This window comes from Anopheles maculipalpis, chromosome 3RL (assembly GCF_943734695.1).
Source record: "Anopheles maculipalpis chromosome 3RL, idAnoMacuDA_375_x, whole genome shotgun sequence".
In the NCBI taxonomy this organism is placed as follows: Eukaryota; Metazoa; Arthropoda; class Insecta; order Diptera; family Culicidae; genus Anopheles; species Anopheles maculipalpis.
In genome coordinates, this window is record NC_064872.1 from 3536635 (window position 1) to 3558237 (window position 21603).

General features: G+C 45.7%; 3 protein-coding genes across 3 annotated transcripts in view; 2 read left to right on the forward strand and 1 right to left on the reverse strand.

Moving 5' to 3' along the window:
* The window catches only part of LOC126564095 (GATOR complex protein MIOS), a 259062-nt gene that overhangs the window by 136225 nt on the left and 101234 nt on the right, over positions 1-21603 (forward strand). The window lies entirely within an intron of this gene.
* Positions 1-21603, reverse strand: part of LOC126563828 (nuclear pore complex protein Nup154) — a 505032-nt gene that overhangs the window by 68520 nt on the left and 414909 nt on the right. The gene's annotated exons all lie outside the window — the stretch shown is intronic.
* The window catches only part of LOC126564629 (protein sister of odd and bowel), a 132557-nt gene that overhangs the window by 3453 nt on the left and 107501 nt on the right, over positions 1-21603 (forward strand). Inside the window, exon 2 of the mRNA XM_050221710.1 lies at positions 1452-1882. Within this exon, the coding sequence (XP_050077667.1) occupies positions 1452-1869 (418 nt within the window). The 3' untranslated portion in view covers positions 1870-1882. The remainder of the gene's footprint in view (positions 1-1451; positions 1883-21603) is intronic.

The following is a 21603-nucleotide window of genomic DNA, read 5'->3' on the forward strand; positions in this document are numbered from 1 at the left end:
GAAAGCTTTTTGGGCGTAAGTTAAGGTAGGTAGACAATTGTGATACTGTTTCGCTTTTGCTAATCTACTTAGCTTAACTTCACGCTTTGACTTTTCCCAAATTTGCGTGCTGGCAAAGTCACACGAGACTGGCGCAATCGTCTAATCCTACTGTTTGTTTTTTTTTGTATATTCACTACTAAAAACACACACATTAATACTTACCTTTTGTCACATTCATCGCCATTCATCTAATTGGTACGAGCTTTTTTATAGTAAATGTATTTTTAATAGCAAATGCTTTCAGCTCAAATTATAAACCAAAAGCATTCTAGATCGTGTGAGAATTAAATTATAGGAAAGTTCGTGCTAGAAAAAAGGCTTTAAAAATATTAAATCTCTCTTTCCGAACCTTTTCTTCATTCGAAAAACGGTTGTCAGCTCTTGATTCATGTTTAGCTTTCTTTGTTTGTTAATCCTTTATGGAAAATAAAAAACGAACCAATCAATTTGCACATTATTTAAACAATTTAAACCTTTTCGAATGAGTCCTTATGGCCGACGGTCAGGTCGAAAGGTGTTTGCCTCCCTTAGCCGCATATCCAGCGGAAGATTCTTCCTTCATTTTCTACCTTCCATTCTTCTACATTTTTGGACCCTCTCTTCCTGGGCCTTTTTTTTTATTATTTCGATCCGTTCGCAATCTGTCCGCGATCGAACATGTTCGTGCACGCGCGTTTTATAGGGCGCGTTTCGATCGCCGGATCGCGATGACTAGACAATTGATGAAATCAATATAAAAATATTATGTTTTTATGCATCCGACATCTGTTAATGCTTAATCTTGTGCGCGATACAGCCACAAAACAAGCCCCGGATCGCACGCTTTTCGGGGCGGGGAAGGTAGAGAGTTTTCGAGGTGGCCGATCCGATACGATGCCTGAGAAAGAACCACACATTATACACACAGCAACAGCAACGAAGTAGAAAAGAAAAGCCCAGACCCCATAAACATCCAGCAAGTCTCTTTGCTTTTGCTCATTCTTCATTTTGGAGGTGGCCGTGGTTAGCCTTTTTTTTCATGCCTTTCTGCCCTCGCGCGTTTGGCGTTTATTTAGCATTTCAGTTTTCAGCTTCACGGCTGGCAGTAACTTTCCTGTTTTTCGTGTGGCTCTTTCGTGTGGGGAACCGCTCTTATCGCTTTAAATACTTACCACTCACTAGCTTCATCTGGTGCTGTCTTTTTCTTATGCTTTTTTTCTTCTTCTTTGTTTCTTTCAACTTTGAGCTAAAATATATGATGGATATGGCTTTTCGTACCTTTTTTTATGCCGCTTTTTTTTCTGCTTGTTGGCTCGCCTGCACACGTTTTGTTCGTTTATTATCCCTTTTTTATAATTGTGTTTCGATTCGTGCTTTTTTTCTTCTTCCCTGTTTTTTCTCGACCCCATCCCCATCGGCGGAACCTGTAGCTACATTCACTCGAAGGAGAAACCGTTCAAATGTCTGGAATGCGGAAAAGGATTCTGCCAGTCGCGAACGCTCGCCGTGCACAAGATACTGCACATGGAGGAGTCGCCCCACAAGTGTCCGGTGTGCAGCCGCAGCTTCAACCAGCGCTCGAATCTCAAAACGCACCTGCTCACGCACACCGACATCAAACCGTACCACTGCATCGCTTGTGGCAAGGTATTCCGACGGAATTGTGACCTCCGCCGGCACAGCCTCACGCACAATCTCGGCTCGACGGGTGGCGCCGGCACTGGCAGTGGGTTCGACCTGACCGGTGCGGGTGGATCGACTGCCGTCGGTCCGGATGCTGGCGAGAGTGAACCGGACGGATGCGAGCTAAAGACGGTGGATCTGATGGCACTGGCCGATGTTGACTGATGGCGGGGGGAGTGTGAGTGTGTTTAGCGGTAAAGATGTGAAAGAGTATTTTCATTTTTGGAATAGTGTTACATCATTAAGAAAACCTGTGAAGATTCTTATGTGAGTAATTTAAAAGTGACTGATAGCGATAGGGTTCGTCGCTTGTATTTGTAGGCTAGCATTGAAGTCTTTCTTTTTTGAGAAATTCCTTGTGGTCGTGATAGGATGTAAAAAAAAAATTAAAATAAAACTCCAACCACACTGCTACTGTGTGTGTGCCTCCCGGGACAAGCTATACCAGGCCTAGCTTGGACTGATCTGTCGTTCTCTGATAATTATTTCTTCCTTCCAATTTGCATTTGTGTGAGGTTAATATTATTTAGGGTAGTAACGAGCAAGAAGCTGTTCGTTAAGTATACATTATGCCAGAACTGTATGTACAACGGATGAACTATGTATTTCCGCTTTTTTATGGCGGGAGATGTGTTAATGGTAAAATTAAGCTTAATAATCGCTAATTAGCAGTAAGACAGATAAATGATATTAGCAATACATTCTAATGAAATAGAAAATTCGCACTCGATTTCTTTTCTATTGATGTTTATATTATCCGAAATAACGTTCACAGGTAGGTAATCTTTACTATGATTTGTACCAAATAGTACTCGCTTGCCCTTCACATTCATCATGTTTTCTTACATTCGCTCGGAATGTTCTCCTCGGACGACCTCACTTTAATGCCGTATTCATCATGCGTTATCGTGTTGAGCGAGCAAAGACAGCATAAAAATAGTTCCTGTCGCGCTCTTCTGCAACATTAGGACTCGATCAATTCTGGCACTGCAAGCGAACATGGATCTCTAATCAAACAAATGACAAAGCACACACCCAGTATCAGTCTGCACTTGTTTGTTTAATGGGAGTTTATGCTGGTCTTGGCAGGGCAACATGGGCGCTAGATGGATGGGAACATGGAACCCAAGCCCACTCCAGGCCCCACTCCCCGCCAACCGACCAAATGTGATCATGTTTCATTTCCGAAGCGGACAACATCGCGAAAAACTTACCTGCCCGGCCGGCAGAGCTTCATTTACGTACATTACCTCCGCTTAAGTATGTGTTTATTGAGTTTTCTTGTAAGTGCATCATGTGTGCGCGCGCGCGCGATGTTTATGGAGTAAATTTAATCCGGTGCAGATATCATCCGCCGGACACCCGGTCAACTGGTTTTTTATTGAGTTGTTTATTGCACTGCTAGTCGGCTAGCCAGCGCAACTAAACCCGTCGTCTAGGCAAACGGCGTGATGATGGCTCGCCGGATGGCATCGGCATCTTGTTGGCACATCTTCCCTCTACATCCGCAGGCGCACCACATTGACCAAACCTCGGAGGGGACATGCTCGTGGACAGGGACCATAAATTATGCCACTCGGTTGAGTTTTTGCTTGCTCGGTGGTTGGTGTTTTCCTATTTTTTCTCTCCAGCTTGCCTTCCTAATCTATCTCGGTTTGCAAAGGGGGTGTGCAACGGAAATGACAGAAATGCACCGAGTGCGAAACGCCATTTAATCTTGGTAACAGCGTGCGCTAATTTATGAACCTCGCCGGCGCGATCCAGGGTGATCGTCCACCACAATAAACTGATCTGATTGATTAAGCGATAATCAATCATGCACATCTATGGAGGCATGTAGACTCGATTAGAAGGTGTGAAGGTGTTAGCCATAGAAGCATTTGTGAGCATTATTTATGGAGGCGGGGAGATATTTTACGTGCAACAGATTTGTTATATGGTTGGATGACAAAATATTATCTGTTTTATTGAATGCGAAAATGATAAGGGACTAAAAGATTGCAGTGCTTCAAGTACAGCTAATATAAGGCTATAAACCGTCGGAAGATCATGGGTACAAAATCGGCATTCGTTTTCATGCTAGTGAAATTTTAAATTTAAAAAGAAACTGACTGATTGCGTCATAGCTTTTCGACCTAGACCTACCAAAGATGGCATGGAAAATCTTCTTCTTCTTGGCTTAGCGACCTTCTAAGGTCACGCCGGCCATCGACTGGATTACTAGACTTGCCAATACCACGTATTTGGTTAGTCAATCCTTACTACGGTTGGACGGTCCGGATGGGATTTGAATCCCGGTCCTGCCGTTTAAATCCCGTCGTCGTTTTTGCCTCTTCCACCCGACCCGGTGGAAGAGGGCGGCCCGCCCTAGGCAATGAACAATGTTACACGCAAATACCAGATTGTAGTAACAGGAGTAAGAGAGAGAGTGTTAAAAATCGACTTTAAACTCTTCTCCCCAATCAAGATTCGAATTTTTGATATCCTTCTGTACTATGTTTTTATTCGGATGTCATAAGGATGTCATATGGGGCATCATGTGTCGTCTACACCGGGTTGGTGAAGGCAACAGCGGCGCCGGTCTTCAAACGGCAGGACCGGGGTTCAAATCCCATCCGGGTCGTCCACCCCTAGTAAGGACTGACTATCTGACTATGTAGTATCGGCAAGTTAAGTAAGCCATTCCATGCCCGGTGTGATTAGAATGTAGTTAAGCCAAGAATAAGAAGAAGTAGAAGATGTCATAAGGCATGATGAAGAGCCTGCCATAAATAGATTCCAACTGCTATCAAAGCCATCATCAAGATGACTTTGGCAAGAACTTTGTCCAGTTTTCCAAGATCTCTGTGCATCCGATGAACTTCCGCAGAATAAATATTCTACCTTACCTAAACTCTAGCACGAAACCCTCGGCAACCTCAAATGAAGCATGTGTTCTTTTTCTTTCCTGACCAAAACTGAGAGGCAGCTGATTGTCCACGACATTAGTTTTGTACTCATGTATGCGTTACGATCTGGTTGGAAAGACATTATGTTACACATTGTACCACCCAAAATTGGACTTCAACTACTACAACCACGTCAAGTAGTACCAATGTCCCTACCAGTCTCCTTCTTTCCCACCCTTAGCAAAGTGTCACCAAAGGGCCGATCGGTCATCCGTAAAAATAACACACACACATTACGTGCGCGGAACACAAAACAAAAAACGCAAACAAGACGCGAACTGCTGACACGGATGGAACACCCATCCCGGACCACAGTGCAAAACCTGTGCGTCGGAAACCGGTCCTACAAAACAAACCAAACACAACAACAACAACAACAAAAAAACATGTCTCATCAAATGCCTAGCCTCATGTCTGTCTCTTCTGCTAGGCGCGCGCGAGCGTTCGTTCGCTCGACTTCGACCGGGGAAACAAACGCGATGAAAGAGAACTGTCATTACCGGCAATCAGTGGAGACAAATTTCAGCATGATTAATAAATTATGAAGCCGTTTGTGCGTGTTTTTCCTCCCGCTGTTGGGACACCCACCACATACAGAAACATACACACAGACACAAACACACGTACCCCTGATCGTATCGCAAAGAGACGTTGCCACAGATGCGGCCATGTTTGTCTCAATTTGCTCACGACTGTGTTGAGTGAGTGTCTCCTTTGTAGTGTCGCCGTGCACCAGTCCTGCGCCTCCATTGTGCGGTCTGGATTCTGGTTCAACTGTGTGTAGGCAGCATGTTTTGAAGGAGTATGTGTGTTTGCACAAAAGGGTGCTTCGGGTTTGATGGTTTGATCCGTTGACAGACCAATAGAAATTAGCATACGGTTGGGCTCGGTCACGTCAGTTCGAATTGGTGTCAGCACCTTTTTGGCAACTTGGCAACAGTCAAACTCATCGATCGCTTGTCGCTGCTTCGCCCCGTACCTTGGGATCAATATTTTTATGGCCATGCAGTAGGTTGGAATAATATTCGGAGGAAACAGAAGACCCAGGGAGGATCTCCGATTCTCATGTTGACTTAGTTGTGATCAGCAGAACACTACTACTTATAATAATTAATCATCAAGTCATTTGCTAAGCATAAAGAATGGTTTCTCATTTCCCGAAAGAGCGTCCTCTATTATCTCAATTACACGAGGCTCACACGCTAGAAGAGAAATTACCTCGAAATGTCTTTATACCACTTAATCAACGCATCCTTCCGTCAGCTGCTAGCAAACGGTTTCATCTCTATCATTGCCTTGTTACAAAGAAAAAAAGAATAGTCCTAGGCTCTGTGACCCGTTATCATTAGGATAAATATTGTTTCTTCCTACCTAAGAGGGCAAATCAGGATACGTTGCGTGCCGCCTAGATCCAACGTGCGCCATAAGGTTGACACGTAAATTGGTAAGCTTAGGATGGCGAGTGAGCACGTCACCAGTTCGGCCAGGCTTTTGGAGGGCGTGTCTGTGATGTAGTTTTGATGAAATCCCTCCAAGCACCGGATCAAAGACATTGACTACCGGCGAATAGTCCATTTTTAATTGAAATTTTATAATCCCCTGTAATTATTCCTATTTTCAACCGGCTTATACGGGTGCACACTACGAGGGGAATAAACAGTTGGTGTTACGGTTTTCGGCGGTGCCATGCTGCTGACAAGGATCTATTGCATGTGAAGCCTTGAAGGGTTCGATTTGTATGTTGTTTTAATTCCCTTCCTGTTGGTGTCTTCTATTGCGCATTTTGTCTCGCTCCTGATGGTGTTGAAATGGCATCTGATCTGTTGAAATTATACTTGAGCACAGTTTTAAAAACTGTAACAAGCACTTGAGCGGGGTTTTTCAAGGGGTTTGCTTGTAGTTACAAAGGTAAAGGATAATAGTGTGCACAAGGGTGTGTATTTATGTCGCAAGGGGTCGTCTAATCCTGCGGCGGAAAAATCAACCCCCTTTCGTATGCTGAACTAGAAGCCGGATTTAATGATCCAATTGAGTGAGGTACTCTAAAGACTGAAATCATATCAATGCAATCGTTGCTGTACTCGCTAGGACGAGTTGAAAGAGGACATTTTCTGGTACAGTTATGAGAAGAAGAAGACTTCAACTGACGGCCTAGGTGGAAACGGCTTTGGTAGTCTTCACACCGCAAGACACAGGTTTAAACCTCATCCGGACCGTTCCAGCATAGAGAGGACTAAGTATTCACCTCCGTTGCACTAATAAATCTAATAAGCCAATAGATAGGTGGCATGACTAGGCAGGTCGTTGTGCTAAGAAGAGAAAGAGAGTACAAAACTTGTGCAAATCTTAACAGTCTTGCTCAACACTTGATTGCACCAAAAATAAAGAATTCACTTCAAAACAACCAACTCGATTGATCCAATAACCGGGGATCCTTTATTCTCGCAACCATCGCAGGGTTGCGTTCCAACTCCAACGCGACCATGTTTGGATTATTCGGAGAACTGTGGATCCTGGTGTCCCGGTGGCGCCCCCGAATCGAGTGGCCCGCCTGCTGCTCGTCAGGGGCAAGCGCATGGGTGCGCACAGTCAACCACAGACGCCTCGTACGAGAAGATGCGCAAAGATTTATCGCTGATTGATCAACGAGGTCCGAACGACCGATGGCGAAGGAATTTCGACAACCGTCGATCGTAAGAGTCATCCTCGATCGGTGAACATCGGTGGAAGGATACGCGGGATCGAAAGCTGAGCGGTGGCGGTCCGGGTTTGACGACGTTCGGCACCAACAGGCAAGGACCCGGGAAGGCTTAACGTTTGCCTGAAGTCATGTCCCTGGGACACGCGGTTCTCCATCTTCGTCTAAAGTGCGGTCCGCGCGCAAGAACAACAACATGTACCAAACGGCGTCGTTGTTGTGTCGCTGGTGTCTCTCCGATGTGCGCGCGTTTTGATGGGATCGCGCCGGGTTTTGTGAAATAAAACAAGAGAACCACAAAAGCCACAGCGGGCCACCGCAGGGTACGGGTGTCCCACCGGTCCCCGCGGGACCTCATGTATGTGTGTGTGTTTGTGTGTTTTTGGTTTTGTTTTGCGGTGATTTCATCGATACTGAACGTTCTGGCAAAGTTTATGGTTCTGTTCTTGTTTGGAAGCTCCCCGAAATGACATTGTCGTTTCATCGGTATGCGATATCCCGTGGATTATTGGTTTTTGGGCAGTTTTTTTTTATCTCCATTTCTCGCTTGTTCCTTGTTGTTCACGATGCGGCCCCCTAGCCTGTATTCTTCTTGCTTCTCCACGCCCAAGAGCTGAAGCAGGCTAGAATGAAGTGTTGAATCAAACGGAGAAGCGATGACGATCATCGACGGCACAGTTCATGCAAGCCGTCCCCAAGTGCTGTGCTGGCGACATGGCAGAGTGGGCAGATCGATTCGGGAGATGACATCGGGACGCAAGAAAATCCGGCAGTTTTTTGACTCGTCATGGCGCTTTCCATAGAGTACACAGACACAAAAACCAATCCGCAGTCAAACCGTTTTGACTGTCGGGACGAGCCGGGTTTGAGGGGTTGTTTTCACCCCTCGTCCTTCCTTTCCTCCCGCCTCAGAGTCTGTTCTCCTGCTTGCATGAAATAAGATGACAACTCCCTGCTGGGCCGAAATCTCCCGATGGAAAGGGTTTTTCGCAGTCTTTAATGAACCCACCGTCAGCACCGTGCTGTGGCAGTGGATTAGTGTTGCTCACTTTGGTGTTTTATTCTTTTTTTTTTTGTTGTTGTCGGTTCCTGGTTCGCTCGATCCGCTCTGATGCTACCGCCCTTGTTGGCCGGTCCGGCAAAAGTGCAGAATGACGTGCGAGAATGAAAGCGACGAACCCGCGGCGACAACGGCGATACCGGCGACGGTTGGATTCAATTTTTGGCAATTATTACGATTTCCGGTAGAAGATTAGATTAGATGCAAAACATGGCAAATGGCGACGGGAGTCGACGGAACCAAGCTTCCAGACTGGCTGGCCGGAAAATGCATTAAGGCGGTGTTTTCTTTACAGCCGTACGTCCCGAGAGGATAAATAAATTGTTGTCAACGGTCGTCTGGTGGGCTATGTGGTAGCGAAAACGGGGTCCGATTCGAGCGGAAGTTGTACTTGGTAAAGGAATTCTTGGGAAAGGGTTGTTATCTTTGTACAATTTCTGTATCTTTTGTATCTTAAACTCTGGTGTCTATCCTATCAGAATCCAAGCTAGAAAAGTATGTAAGAAAATATTATGGCTCATTGTGTTCATATTCAACGACCAGACACTTTAGTGGGCCGGTGGCCGGCCCGGTTTCAAAATTGTTACAGCACATGGGAGTAGCATAAGTCTTTGAAGAATTGTCAGGAAATAAATGGTTTAAGATACTTACTGAAACTTTCAAGTCGTATCAAGTATCCAAGTATTTTAAAGCTATCAGAAAACTTACAATCAAAGACAATCGGTCTGCAAATTCCAGGATCATTAGTAACTTAAATCTCCTTTAAACAACAATTAGCTACAACACCACGTTTAATGTCATAATAAAATTAAATTTACGCACAAAACAATCTCACACACGACATAAATCAAGTTCTACGAGCGGAAACAAACGTCAGATGGAAATCAAAATGCTTCTGACAACCATTTTCCTCCCCGCCGTCCTTTGTGGGCTGTCAAAATAATTAATATTAACATGTCGAATGTCTGTTTTGCTGCCCGCATCTGCCACCCGCCCGTTTTGCAATTGTCTGAACCGGCACTGGAACCATGATAAATCGGCTCAATGTCGCCGGGGTAGAGAGATCCCCGCGATGAGGATCAACCCTTGGCTTTGCCTTCCTGCAGAACAATGGCCAATCCTCAAAGTCGTGACAGATCCACTCCAGGAGTCGGTCCCGGAGCGAAGTCGTTTGGCTTTCGCCATTGGCATGTTCATGCCGTAGCACGAGCATGAGTGATCTCGCCAAGGACCACTCCCCGCGGGATGAAAAACCTCGTCGTACCGAGTAGGAGTGTCGCCATGGCCCCATCGGGCTACGGAACTGTTGGGACTGGGGGGACGCATTGAATCGGTAATCAAATGCGTGGGCAATTATGCTCAATAACAATAATGATGCGTTTTGAGTGAGCGTGGTGCGCCCGGGCCAAAGGGTAGCCCTGAGCCCTCTAGGGCTCCGGGTGTTGGGTCCTTGCTAAAGTATTGGGGCACAACATCTGGATGTAAGGTGGAAAGGAAGTTAATCGTTAACCGGAGAAGAATTGCTGAATCGGGATCGCCCCGGGCTGGGTTCTGCCTCGACAATCATGGCGCACGGATCTACCCCGTGGTTTGCCCCGTGGATTGGAGTTTCCAAGGGGTAAAGGGACACTGTGGCTGTACTTCGGCCCACTCGAACTCGGGCGAGCGATTCATAACTACACCGTCCCGTGGCACAGGAAGTACAGTGTCGAATTATTAGCTTTCCTGCATAAATTTAACCCCGAGAGTGATCGTTTCGGTCGCAAATCGGCATTGGCGAGGAACTCACAAGTCGTCTAGACGTGGCCGTGCCAGGATTCTGCGGCACGTCGCCTTTCAGGAATCGTGAAGTATTGATCGTACTACAGCAGTCGCCGCATACCGCTTTACCAACTCCGCCAGCTTGGACCGGAGGAATAGGAATTGGAAGAAAAAGAAAAAGCATTCGCATTGAAGGTTCTTTATACCTTCCAAACACCAGACAACTTCAAGATCACTTTCCACCTTTCCCAAGCAAGAGAGAGAGGAAGAGAGAAAGAGAGAGCGAGGGCCTATAAACGGATCATTCAGTCCTTCGAGACCATCGGAACGGAACGAACTATTGAGACGTCTCCCATTCATCGATTATCTACGCATATCAGCATAATCGCTTGCGGTGTTTTGCTCCATGGTACAGAGATAGAGAGAGAGAGCGAGAGACACCCCCTTTTTGACTGACTTGACTCCACAGCCGTCGTCGCGAAGGCTAACAATAAAACAGCACCATACGCGCAAACATTCTACCACCACGGTGGAGCGCGTTTTTCTCACACTTTCCCTCGGCAGCATTAGACGCGCTTGTGCAGACCCCGTTTAGTGGAACAATGGGTTGGCCATTCTGGAACGTCGACAATGGAATTGTAGGTTCTCACCAAAAAGGCCGCCATTGGAGTGTGTTAAGGATCAATCGGTCACTTGAACATTGTTGAAGAAGTACATATGTTCTTAAGGTGACAGTGAGATTAGAGGCTTAACATGAGTTTCGTAAGAAATTGCTGAAGAAAATAAATCAATAAAGCATGTGTTAAACTAGAGTTTTAAGAGATTGTCCTGTTAACGATTCCTGCAGGCACTGTAAATCGTCTGATTTTAAAATAACCGTTCAAGCTCGCGCGAATGGCTTTATTAACTAAATCAAACTGTAAATCCCCATTCAAAGCAACACGCTAAACAACAACCGAAACATAATCATTAGCAAACGTGTCGTGACGCAAAACTGAAAACCCGCAAAGTCTCCCACAAAGCCTTCCCGTCGCGAAGAAGCACGAAGAAACGTTTCTCCCAAAGTCGTGATGGTGGTGGCGGCGCACCAAGTGACGACGAATCGATTATTTGACAATTTAACGCTCGGCCTAATCCGATTAAGCGCGATGTATAAATATTTGCCACACAATACGGGTAATGAGTTAATAATCCTATCGTCCATCCCATTGTTGTCGAACCATTCTCCCTCTTCCCACGAAGCACTAGCGTGGCTGTTGTTGGTTGTTGTGACGATGTTGGCGTGTCTGTTTCTCCCCTTCTTTTCGGCCACTTATCGCGGTTCCATTTCGTTTGATTCGGCTAGACCTGAGTCCGAACTCCCAGCTCGAAGTGTTACACGCCAACAACCCACCGGTGCCCATCTCCATCCGTCTCGAGCCCGATCGCGCCTGGTAATCCAGGTGCGGACCTGTTGAAATCACGACTGATTAATCGTCTTCAACACTTCTCCGTGCGATAAGACCTGGGACAGGTAACTCACCAAGTGGTCCACCTCCAGCGCGCAATGTCTCCCTTCACTTGGCAGCGTTAGGTCGGGAGGGGATGCTCGAGAGATGCTGGTGAGATTAAGATGGATTACAACGGCTCGAAGCTCGCGCGGGCTGCCGCTGATACATTGGAGCCGTGCCAGCCCGCGTTCCAATGTCCCAATGAGAAATGAGAAATTGAATTAGAAATCTTCGCTCCGTCGGTTGGGCCTCTGCGAGGATTGAACGGCCCGAATAAGAATGCCGCAGATGAAAGCTGAAATCAAAACAGAGATCAAAATTCTTTCTCGTTTCGAAGTTTTATTATTATGATAAAGTCATAATTCCATGAATATTTCTATCCACCCCTTTCCCTTCGTCCCCCACTTCATACCCGTCCCGACACTTCCCCCCCATTTAGGGACGCTTTCTCGGACGCATTGAGACTCCTTTCGGGACCAGCGCTGATTGGAAATCAATGATGAACGTGAATTTGAATAATACAATTTTATTGATTGTTATTATAATTAAGACGACGAGCAGCGACAAGCGTGAAGCGCTGTCTGCAATCGTCACGATTTTCACGTTTCGTTTTGGGCTCGTTTCATCTTCGTAGTTGTTGCGTATGCTTCGTACTCCTCGGTTTTTGTTGGACATCAGCGAAAGAGGAGGAAATCTTTTTGTTGAAGATTTACATAGGGCTGAAGCAAGTTTTGGGTTTTGTCGTGCGGATTTGCTATGCTGTGTTGAAGATGTGGTGTGGTTGGATTGATACCGAGGAAGGTTGCAAAATGGGTAGTAAAACGGAAACGAATGCACTGAGATCGAGTACTCCAACAATTCCTTAAGAGATTGGAGATGCTGGACGTCATTAAAATATCTATGACGTTCAATTAAATGCAGTTTTTTAAAAGACTTAAATTGACTTAACGGCTTTAAAACACGAGTCAATAGGAATACAATGGAAGTTTTCAATTGTGAATTTGCCAGAATCTAAATAATACATTATTTGCATTTGGGATGGGATTTGGATTTGGGATTTGCAAATGTGGGATTATTAGTAATAATTAGTATTCACTTCTTAGTATTTTGCAATAGGTTTTGGGTAAAACGCATTTTCTTCTACTACTTCTTTGGGTCTACAATTTGAAGAGGCTTCTTCTTGGCTTAAGTGTTTAAGGTCCGATAGAGAGTTGCCGATACCACGTAGCTGGTTAGTCAGTCCTCACTACGGTGGACTGAACGGTACGGATAGGATTTGAAACCCGGTCCTGCCGTATAAAGACCGACGCCGTTGTCACCTACACAACTGGGCCGCCCCAACAGACCTCTGCTTGCCATCAAAAACTTTCTTGAGAGATCACGGTATGGAAGATTTAGTAATCAGTTTCAAAGCTGGTTGTTTTTTTATACTATATTGATACGAATTCGAAAAAAAAACTGTCTTGCAAGAGGCAAAGGCTCCTCAAATTCTTTAGCATTCGCTTCTTTTACCAATACTGTCCATGCTTTGGCATAAGGAGCACTCTGCTGGATGCTTTCAAATATTTTATTCCAAGGTTCTCTTTACATTTTCCAACAAATGATCAAAATTTCCATTGTCATACTAAACACCATACATACAATCAAACTTTCAAATGTAATAACTATCCACAATCATGGCAATTGGTTGAGCATAACCTCCACAACACTGCATGTTGTTGAATAGAAATATCCTAATCGAAACATAAAAGCATAAATCGTTTTTTGGGGTGGCCCCAGATGATTAACTTCTCACCAATTGTGTTTGGCGGCATCCGTCAAAACATCACAAACCGAAACCATGATTTGATGTTCAAATAAAATCGCCCGAGAACACATTGCGACCACCAGCGAATCGAGCACATCCAAGATCGATGATATCCTGTCCCTATCCCTTGTTACCATGTACCCGTACTTTGATCCACATCTCTAGTGAAAAGGTGTATAAATCGTTCAAAGCCGCTTAAGTCAATAATTCTTTTCTCGCACCTAAACGGAACGGCACCTTCTTCCGTCTGCCGTCCATCGAACCATACTAAACCATTGATCATATTTAACCGCATTGAATTCATACTGCTTGGCATGGTCTGGCTGCAAAAAAAAAAGCTCAATGAAAGCATACTATCTCCGTCCGGTGGGAATCTTCTGGCATGATTTAGTTTCTTCACTCCACACACAACAGCGATTTCGATTCGATGCTCCGTAAAACCGTTGTAACTCATCTCCCCTGGACGAGCGCATGATTAATGATCAACCGAACCGATCCTGGCGATCGCGCTAGGACGTCGGCGATGCAAAGTCGATCGTTTTGTCGAATTCCGAATCATCTCAAAAAAACCGTGTCGTGTGGGTGAATCCGACCAACGGAGCACACAAAAAAAACCGCTCCGATCTGAGTGCGATTAATGCCGCACTGGGAAATAAATAATTGCAGAAATAATTTCATTTTATGACTGCAAAAAGCTGGGGCTCCGTGACGCGTGCGCACATTTGCGTTCCGAGCGAGCAGTCCGAGCAGAGGGACTGCCAGAACGGGAGAGAACCATTTAAGTGCATCGGACCGTTGGGATCGGTCACGTCGATCGCGTGGTATTGCGTCGACCGTACCTACTGCGATCGTGCGATCATAAATAACGCGTACCAAAATATTCCGAATGCGAGCGGTAAGTACCAAGTACAGGCAGTCTCGGCACACCGCACACCAAAGGGCCGACATCACTTACAATCAATTTAAATCAAAATTTATAAATAAAAACATAAATTTTTCTCCAACAATGATGATAAATTAGCCCGCATTCATCAAGCGAGCATCAGCTTTTGATTTGGGTGTGTGTGGGGTGGTGGATCGAACGCTCAAGATCGAGAGCAGACTCGAAGATCGATTTGGAATTGTATTGGACGTGCGTATTAACGGTGTGAAAAGATCATGTGCTCTCACGGGGTGCACCATCTGGCCATGGGTAGGTCGTCTAAGACATTGACTCACGTTGGGAAACCCCTCAGACAGATAATCACCAACACGACTTAGAAGGTAAAGATGTGACTAACCATAACATTCCTTCCAGATGGACCGTTCCGTGTTTGCTGTTTGACCACACCGAAAAGTCACACTTCAAACTATGCGATAATCAACTCATCAACCCGAATCCCGGACCAAACAATCCCTTCCGGGGCTGAACACCAAACTATTTGTTCCGGCCCCGATAATCTGAAACAGACCGCGTGGAATGCGTTTCCATTTGGGTGTGTCCCACGCGACCAAAGATGGTCGTCCGAAGGACTCTACCGGCGATCGGTGTGAAGGAATCCACGTCCGGAAGGATTGTGGACACTTGTTTGTTTGTTTGCCTGCCTAGTCAGGGTCCGTCGAGCTCGGTCAGGTGTTGCTGATTCACACATGGAAAGAGTTAGGTGATTGGTGTGGTGTTGATGTTGACAAACAACCACGAGGCAGTTGCTTTGACAGTTCAAATTTCAAATTTTAAATGCATTTCCGGACTTCACTGCACAGGTGGCTGAGGCTTTCTCACGTGATGAACAACGTTCACGGAAGGATTATGATGCATTCGTGTTTGCTATCGTGTGTTGTTTCGAATTGTTTGAATTGTTTCTAATTCGATTGTAAATATGGACGGTTTGTTTGTTTATTTGGGTTCGGATATCCGTTTAGCTGCATCACAAACAAATCAGGAGCGAGTTGCACATGCCGGCGGATATAGTTTCTGCTGATGCAGCGGTTTAATTTACAAACAAAGGTAATTTTTTTACATATGCAACATAACTAAAGAAAGTTAGTTATGAAGATGTAAAATGAAAGCGTTTATTTTATATGTTTAAAGTTTTTTAGGCTCGCGTAAGACGGGAGCATCTATCAGAACAGCGGCGGTAAAGGAGGACTGAGCTAGGGAACGGCGTTCTCCTAGGGACTGCAAACCGATTAACCGGCATCTATCCTCGTAGCAAGGCAGATCGGTGGACTAATCACCCGAGGATTTGCGTTTTGCAAACCTGGTAAAGGATCGATGCATTCGCTCGATACAATCAACGAGGGTCCTGGCGGTAGGGGACTAGATCACTGAGCCGTATTCCAACAGAGATCTGATCAAGGTGCAAAATAAGGTGGGCATAATATACCACAGCCGATAAGCCTCGCATGCCAGTGTCAAATTCGTAAAATTCGGTAAAAATGTTCTATTTGCCATTTAACTGTTTAACAACCTGAAGAGGACTCTGTCTCTTGACGTAGTTTAACCATAGCGAGATAACCAGTTTGGGTAGCTAGGCAGTAGTGGTGCCGCTCGTCACACGACAGAACCGGATACCGAATTCCGTCAAGATTATCTCGGAAACGGTTTCAAACGAAGGGAAAGCCACCATTCCTCTCGCGGATGTAAAGCCAAAGTAAAAGAATGTACTCGCGAGAAAAGTCAATCATTAGGTGTTATTAGAATGCCTTCGAACGAACGAATAAGCGCGCAAGTTTAACGAATATAATTTAATAAAAATAAGTATCTATTACTAATGAGCAAATGACAAACTGGCTTCGTACGAACGATCGAAGACTAGCGGACGTTTATAGCAGCGCATCACCGTTTGATTGGCAGCAGGCAATAAAATGGAAATAATAGAATGTCAGTAAGCTTCCTGTGTGTACAAAATCGATAATCGACTCATCATGCAGATCGTCTTCTAAGCGCAAAACAGGCAGAAACGATCTTCCGGGACGAACCGGGTGTATATTATTGGCACAGTTTCTCGATTAGCATAAAATGTAAATTTACATCCACCACCATCGATATGTGCTAGAATGGCGCGCGCTAATATTACTGCGATTTAATTGAATGTTTCAATTGCATACCGGAGTGCCCTCCACGCGATGACGTTCGTCCATATCGCCACACGATTCCAACGATGATGATGATGATGCAGGTCCGGCATGCAGGGTGCGCCACCCATAAACGATGCACTTAAGCTTCCACCCACCAGATCCAATATCCCAGTGCTGCCGTGGCAGCTGCTGCTGCTGCGGAGGACCGTGAAGGTGTGGGAGCCGTTTGTTGCCGTTGCCTGTTGCTGCCATTGCACGCCACTCGCCTTGAGGTCAGACAACAGACAACGGCAAAAAAAAAAACGGTTCGAAGACTTTTACAACTGTGCAGGCAGTTAAAATAAAATACTAGCGGGTCACCAAAGTTCACACCGGCGCTGGTGGGATGTATTATTGTCTGCCTGGGTTGCGAGGGAGGTTTCCGCCTATCCAACGGCAGGCAGCCCGGCAATAGGTCAGACCGTCGTCGATGTTGCGTCCGGATAAGCCGCCACGGTTGAAAAGTGTGTACAGAGCGGGCGAACAACAATCACCTGAATCGATCTCGGCAAAAAAGGGCTCGCGGGTGCTGCCGTGTAGCTGGGATCTGCAGGCGGTCGACCTCCCCGGGACACACTGGTAGAATGTTTCATTCATTTGCGCGTGCGCTCACACACACACATCATGGGCAGGGCTAGCTCAAAGAATCCGTGATCTTCGGTTTTGGTTCGATCTATTCGGTTGAAGAATTCATTCAGTCTGTCGCAAAACTGGTTCCTGGTTGTTTGCTGAGGTTCGCCCCCAAAAAGGAAGGGCACCAGGACCGTTGGGTCCTGAACCCGCTGTCGCTGTCGCTTGTTTGGAGCGCATTATTTGCTCGATTGATTACTACCTTCGGCTCGCATGGCGCGTCAGGAATGTATTTTTAGGGATCTGGTTTCTTAGGACGCCTGAGCGAGAGCCTCGACATACTTTTTGCGGGCGCCTGCCAGCAAGAGTCAACCGATGGCATGTAGGTGTGGACAATATCTTCATGGAGGAGTAGAATTCTTTCAACCACAGTTGAAAGAACGCGAAGCTGGCCGTCTTGTTTTGGATTATTCTTCATCCAAAGTGTGTAAAACAAAAGGCCGAACCCACGACGATCGGTCTCGGTGCCGACAAACACATCCAGTGTTTTCCAACACAATAGAAAATTAATCTTCCCCGTGGCCATCCCTTGCCTTCGTGGGCCTTTGTGCCCAGCTCCCGGTAGGACCTCCAGCGTCTTGTTTCATGGACGATCCGGTACGACGCATCCTTCGCCATCTAACCTATGATCTTTGACGCCGGGTTTTTGAAGAAGACGTTCACGCTCTTGCGATTTAAGCTATGCGCGATTGTGAGCGATGCGTGTACAACACGATACAAGTTAATTTACGCTGAGCAAACAGCGCGGGACCTAACCTTTTTTCTTGCCGTTTGCTGACAACGCATCGCACTAATCTCCGGTCGAGGAAGACAAAGAAGCTTCCAGCCCGGAGCACTACACAGCTTCGAAACGGAAACAATAAAACAGTTACGATAAAGAGAGGGATGAGATCATCGACGGTTGAGCCATCAGGGGGAACGAAGGCTTCAGTCGAAGTTGGTGGTGATGAGTGGTGACAGAAACGGAGACATTCCCAAATCGATTGTATCACTGTCCAGCTGTCCCGACCGGGTCTACCAGGGTCCAATATGCTACCACCCTGGCAGGCTTCAACAATCCAGTGCGACCCAAAAGCGATGAGAAACGGTTAAAGCACAAACAGAAAATAAACTGTCGATCGACGCGCAGAGGTGTGATAATCTTATCAGCAAAGCACTTAATTATGTTCGAATTCCCCCGGTGGCGGCGGTGGCCGCAGTCGGTTCATTCGCTTGTTTTGGGGATTCGGAATGGGCTGTTCGATTATATCGTCCCGGTTTGTGGTGTGTGGTGGCGTTTTGAGTCATACGGCCTCTTTCGGCGCACTCACGGTTATTGATTCACGGTGTCGTTTGCGATGGCGTTAGACATTTAATTATCATAATGCGATGTAACTGAATACATCACACGTTCACGCACCCGCAAGGATAAAGGCGTGCTTTACACACATGCTGGCGTAAAATATGTGCCGAAAGAAAAACGGGTAATCGCACGTTCGGGTGAAAAATTGTCGAACAAATGTTTTGTGCAGTCGTAATCGGTTGTTTTGTTTTGTATTTCGTGTAATTTATTTGCCATTTTGTGTTTTTAAATGTTGAAATTAGTAGAGTCATTGTAACATCTTATCAGGTCATTGGCCAGTTTTGAGTCAGATTTGGGGAACATCAAATCATAAGTAAACGAGATGTTGAATCAAATTAATCTCTGCTTGAAATAAAAATCGACAAATAATGCCTGCATATTCAAATGAACGCTCTGGAGATTCGTTAGATATTAGTCCAAGACTTCTTAAGCTAGAAAACTACCTTGTCTAAGGGATCTCGTTCTCCCACAGATTCCATTTTTCAAGGATCCTCGTCTTACTAATAGACATTACTGTTGAATGGTTATCCAAGCTTCAAGCGAGAACTCGTAGTCCAAAAGGCTTTGATGTCCTCAAATTGTCTACTTATAAAAGAGACATCTTTCAAGAAACTTCGTCTTCCAACACACATTGTTTAAGTAGAGAAAAAAGGGATATGGGGACTTTAACTGCCAAAAGACTTGAAGAAACTTCTTCTTGGCTTGACGACCTTCTAAGGTCACACCTGACATCAAATGGCTCACTAGACTTGCTGATACCTCATAGTTGGGTAGTCAACCTCACTACGAGGAGACGGGGCCACCGGACCGCCATGAAGATACGTTCATCGATCTCATCCATCATGATGGTTCATTGTCCAAAGTAATTTTGTGTAAGGATAATTTCCTTGCTCAGGATCCAAGAAATTCTTCCCAAAGTTCCAGAGTTATTCCGTCACAAAATTTTCTAGAGTCTAAAGATCTGGTCTTTCTAGCCTACAGTTTAATTATTGTTCCAAATTTCACGATAACTCCGACTCAAAAATAAAACGCATTTTACAAGTGAATTTGCATCCCAATACTCCCCCATTTTCTCCGCTTTTTGGACCACAAAACACAATCCCCCTTTCGTAAAAGCTCAGCTTAAGCAAAACGTTATCGATATCTGTGGCCTTTCGGTACGGAGATTACGGACCCATTGCACATTGCAGGAAGCAAGACCACATTTCACGAAATATCTCAATATCATTCGCCGAAACTCTGGCCATGCTATCGGAGCCACAGCTCAACTTGCTCGCCCTTCTTTCCCCTTTCTTCACCATCAAAAGGGAGAAGTCCTTCCCTGCCCACTCGACAAGGTCGTCAAAGTCAACTTCAATTAGCTTCGTAGCCCGCAGTGTACACAGGTTCAGTCATGTACGCGGTCCGTTGCCATCCGTTTGGCTGGGGGTCCGGGAGTGGTCCGCTTGTCCGCGTGTCCGCACTGGCGTACTCTCCCGGAGCAGTACAGTGTCCGGCGCCTACACCACCCAAGGGGTCGAGTGGGAAAAAAAGAGGAAAAATAAAACCAACCACCACCACCAGCCACAGACCAGCCGCGGTTGCGTATATAAATTCCTCCATTTAATATGAGTGGTGAAATTTGATACTTTCGATACTTGTACTTTGCCTGCTACACCCTGCGTTCCGTGAGTGTGTGTGTGTGTGTGTCTGTCGCGAATTGTTGTTCGGAGCGAACAGAGGGAAGATAAAAAAATGCCAGCAAGCTCAAACAACGCACAATCACAGTTCGAACCAAATGAAACGAGACAAACTGAACAGAAAGAAAAGCGAAAAAAAACGCAACAGCATTCGAAACAACACCGAAACACACTTATGAAAGCTTTTAAAAGCTAATTTTTCAACCAAAAACCGCAAACGGACTCAAATAAATACTCCCTACCGGACCTCCTGCTGCAGCACTCCCTCCCTCCCTCCCCCGTTGCTTGGCCCATGGGACAATTTGAGCAGGCGATTGGTGGGGTGGGCCACAGAGGGCGAAAAGTTATGGCAAAATTGGTTGATGTTTAGTCGAACGATTTTTGATCACTTTTTTGTTCTTCTTCCAATGCTAACGATCAACTCAAGCAATTGGCCACCGACCGAGATGCGAGAAGCATCCTGCCCATGGACACAACATTTGTTAATTTGTGTTTTGTGCACTGAACAAAGCCCCGTCTCTGTGTGGTATTCCTGTTGTTGCTGGTGCTTTTTTTTCCCCCTCCGTCTGATGCAGGCTGGTTCGCCCTTTGACCTCGGTTGCTTTTGGCCAGCAAACGGACAAACGGTTCCCGGGGCAGCAACGACCTGTCAGAATCACACCATAAAAGTCACGACCAGTTACATCATAAACTGTCCCGCCAGGCCGCGCCACGAAGGCAAGTGTTGTTTTTTCGGGGCCAGAGCGAAAGCTCGAAACAATCCGTACACTTCAAACCTTCAAGCAGATGACAATTTTTGGCGAATCAAAAAACAAACAAAAAAACATGCCGCCACACGCCGTGCGGTCTACCGCAACGCACACGGGAGATAGTCGAGCCGACACATGGTCGCTCTATTTAGTTGTGTCCGTTGGCAAACGGTCGGAATGTTAATGTGAAATGTTTTTTTTTTTTCGTCGTGAGAGAAAACTGAAATGCAAATGTGAACCTGGAGTCGTTGGGCGATTGCATTTCACGTGGCTAAAATTCCCCGTAATCAGAGATTACGCTTTAGCTCGTGTAGACTAAAATTTCAATTGTCCGAACGGATGTTGTTGCATGTTTCGGAGCATAACTAAACCACGGCGGTACTTGTTTGTGTGTCTTTTCCGCGCTGCTTGTAGAGTGCCAGTTGAAGAGCATAATAAATAGGACCTAGGGTGTGTGTGTGTGTGTGCTTTTAAAGGAAAGTCGTCTTGGAGAGAGGTTAACGTTTAATAAAATAAAATATTTATTTAGTTAATTCACCATCGAGTATGCCCAGGATAAGGTGAAGAAAAAGGATCATTTTGTTTATGTAATTTAATTTTCTCAAGCTGCGACGAGAATAAGACATTGTACCGTCT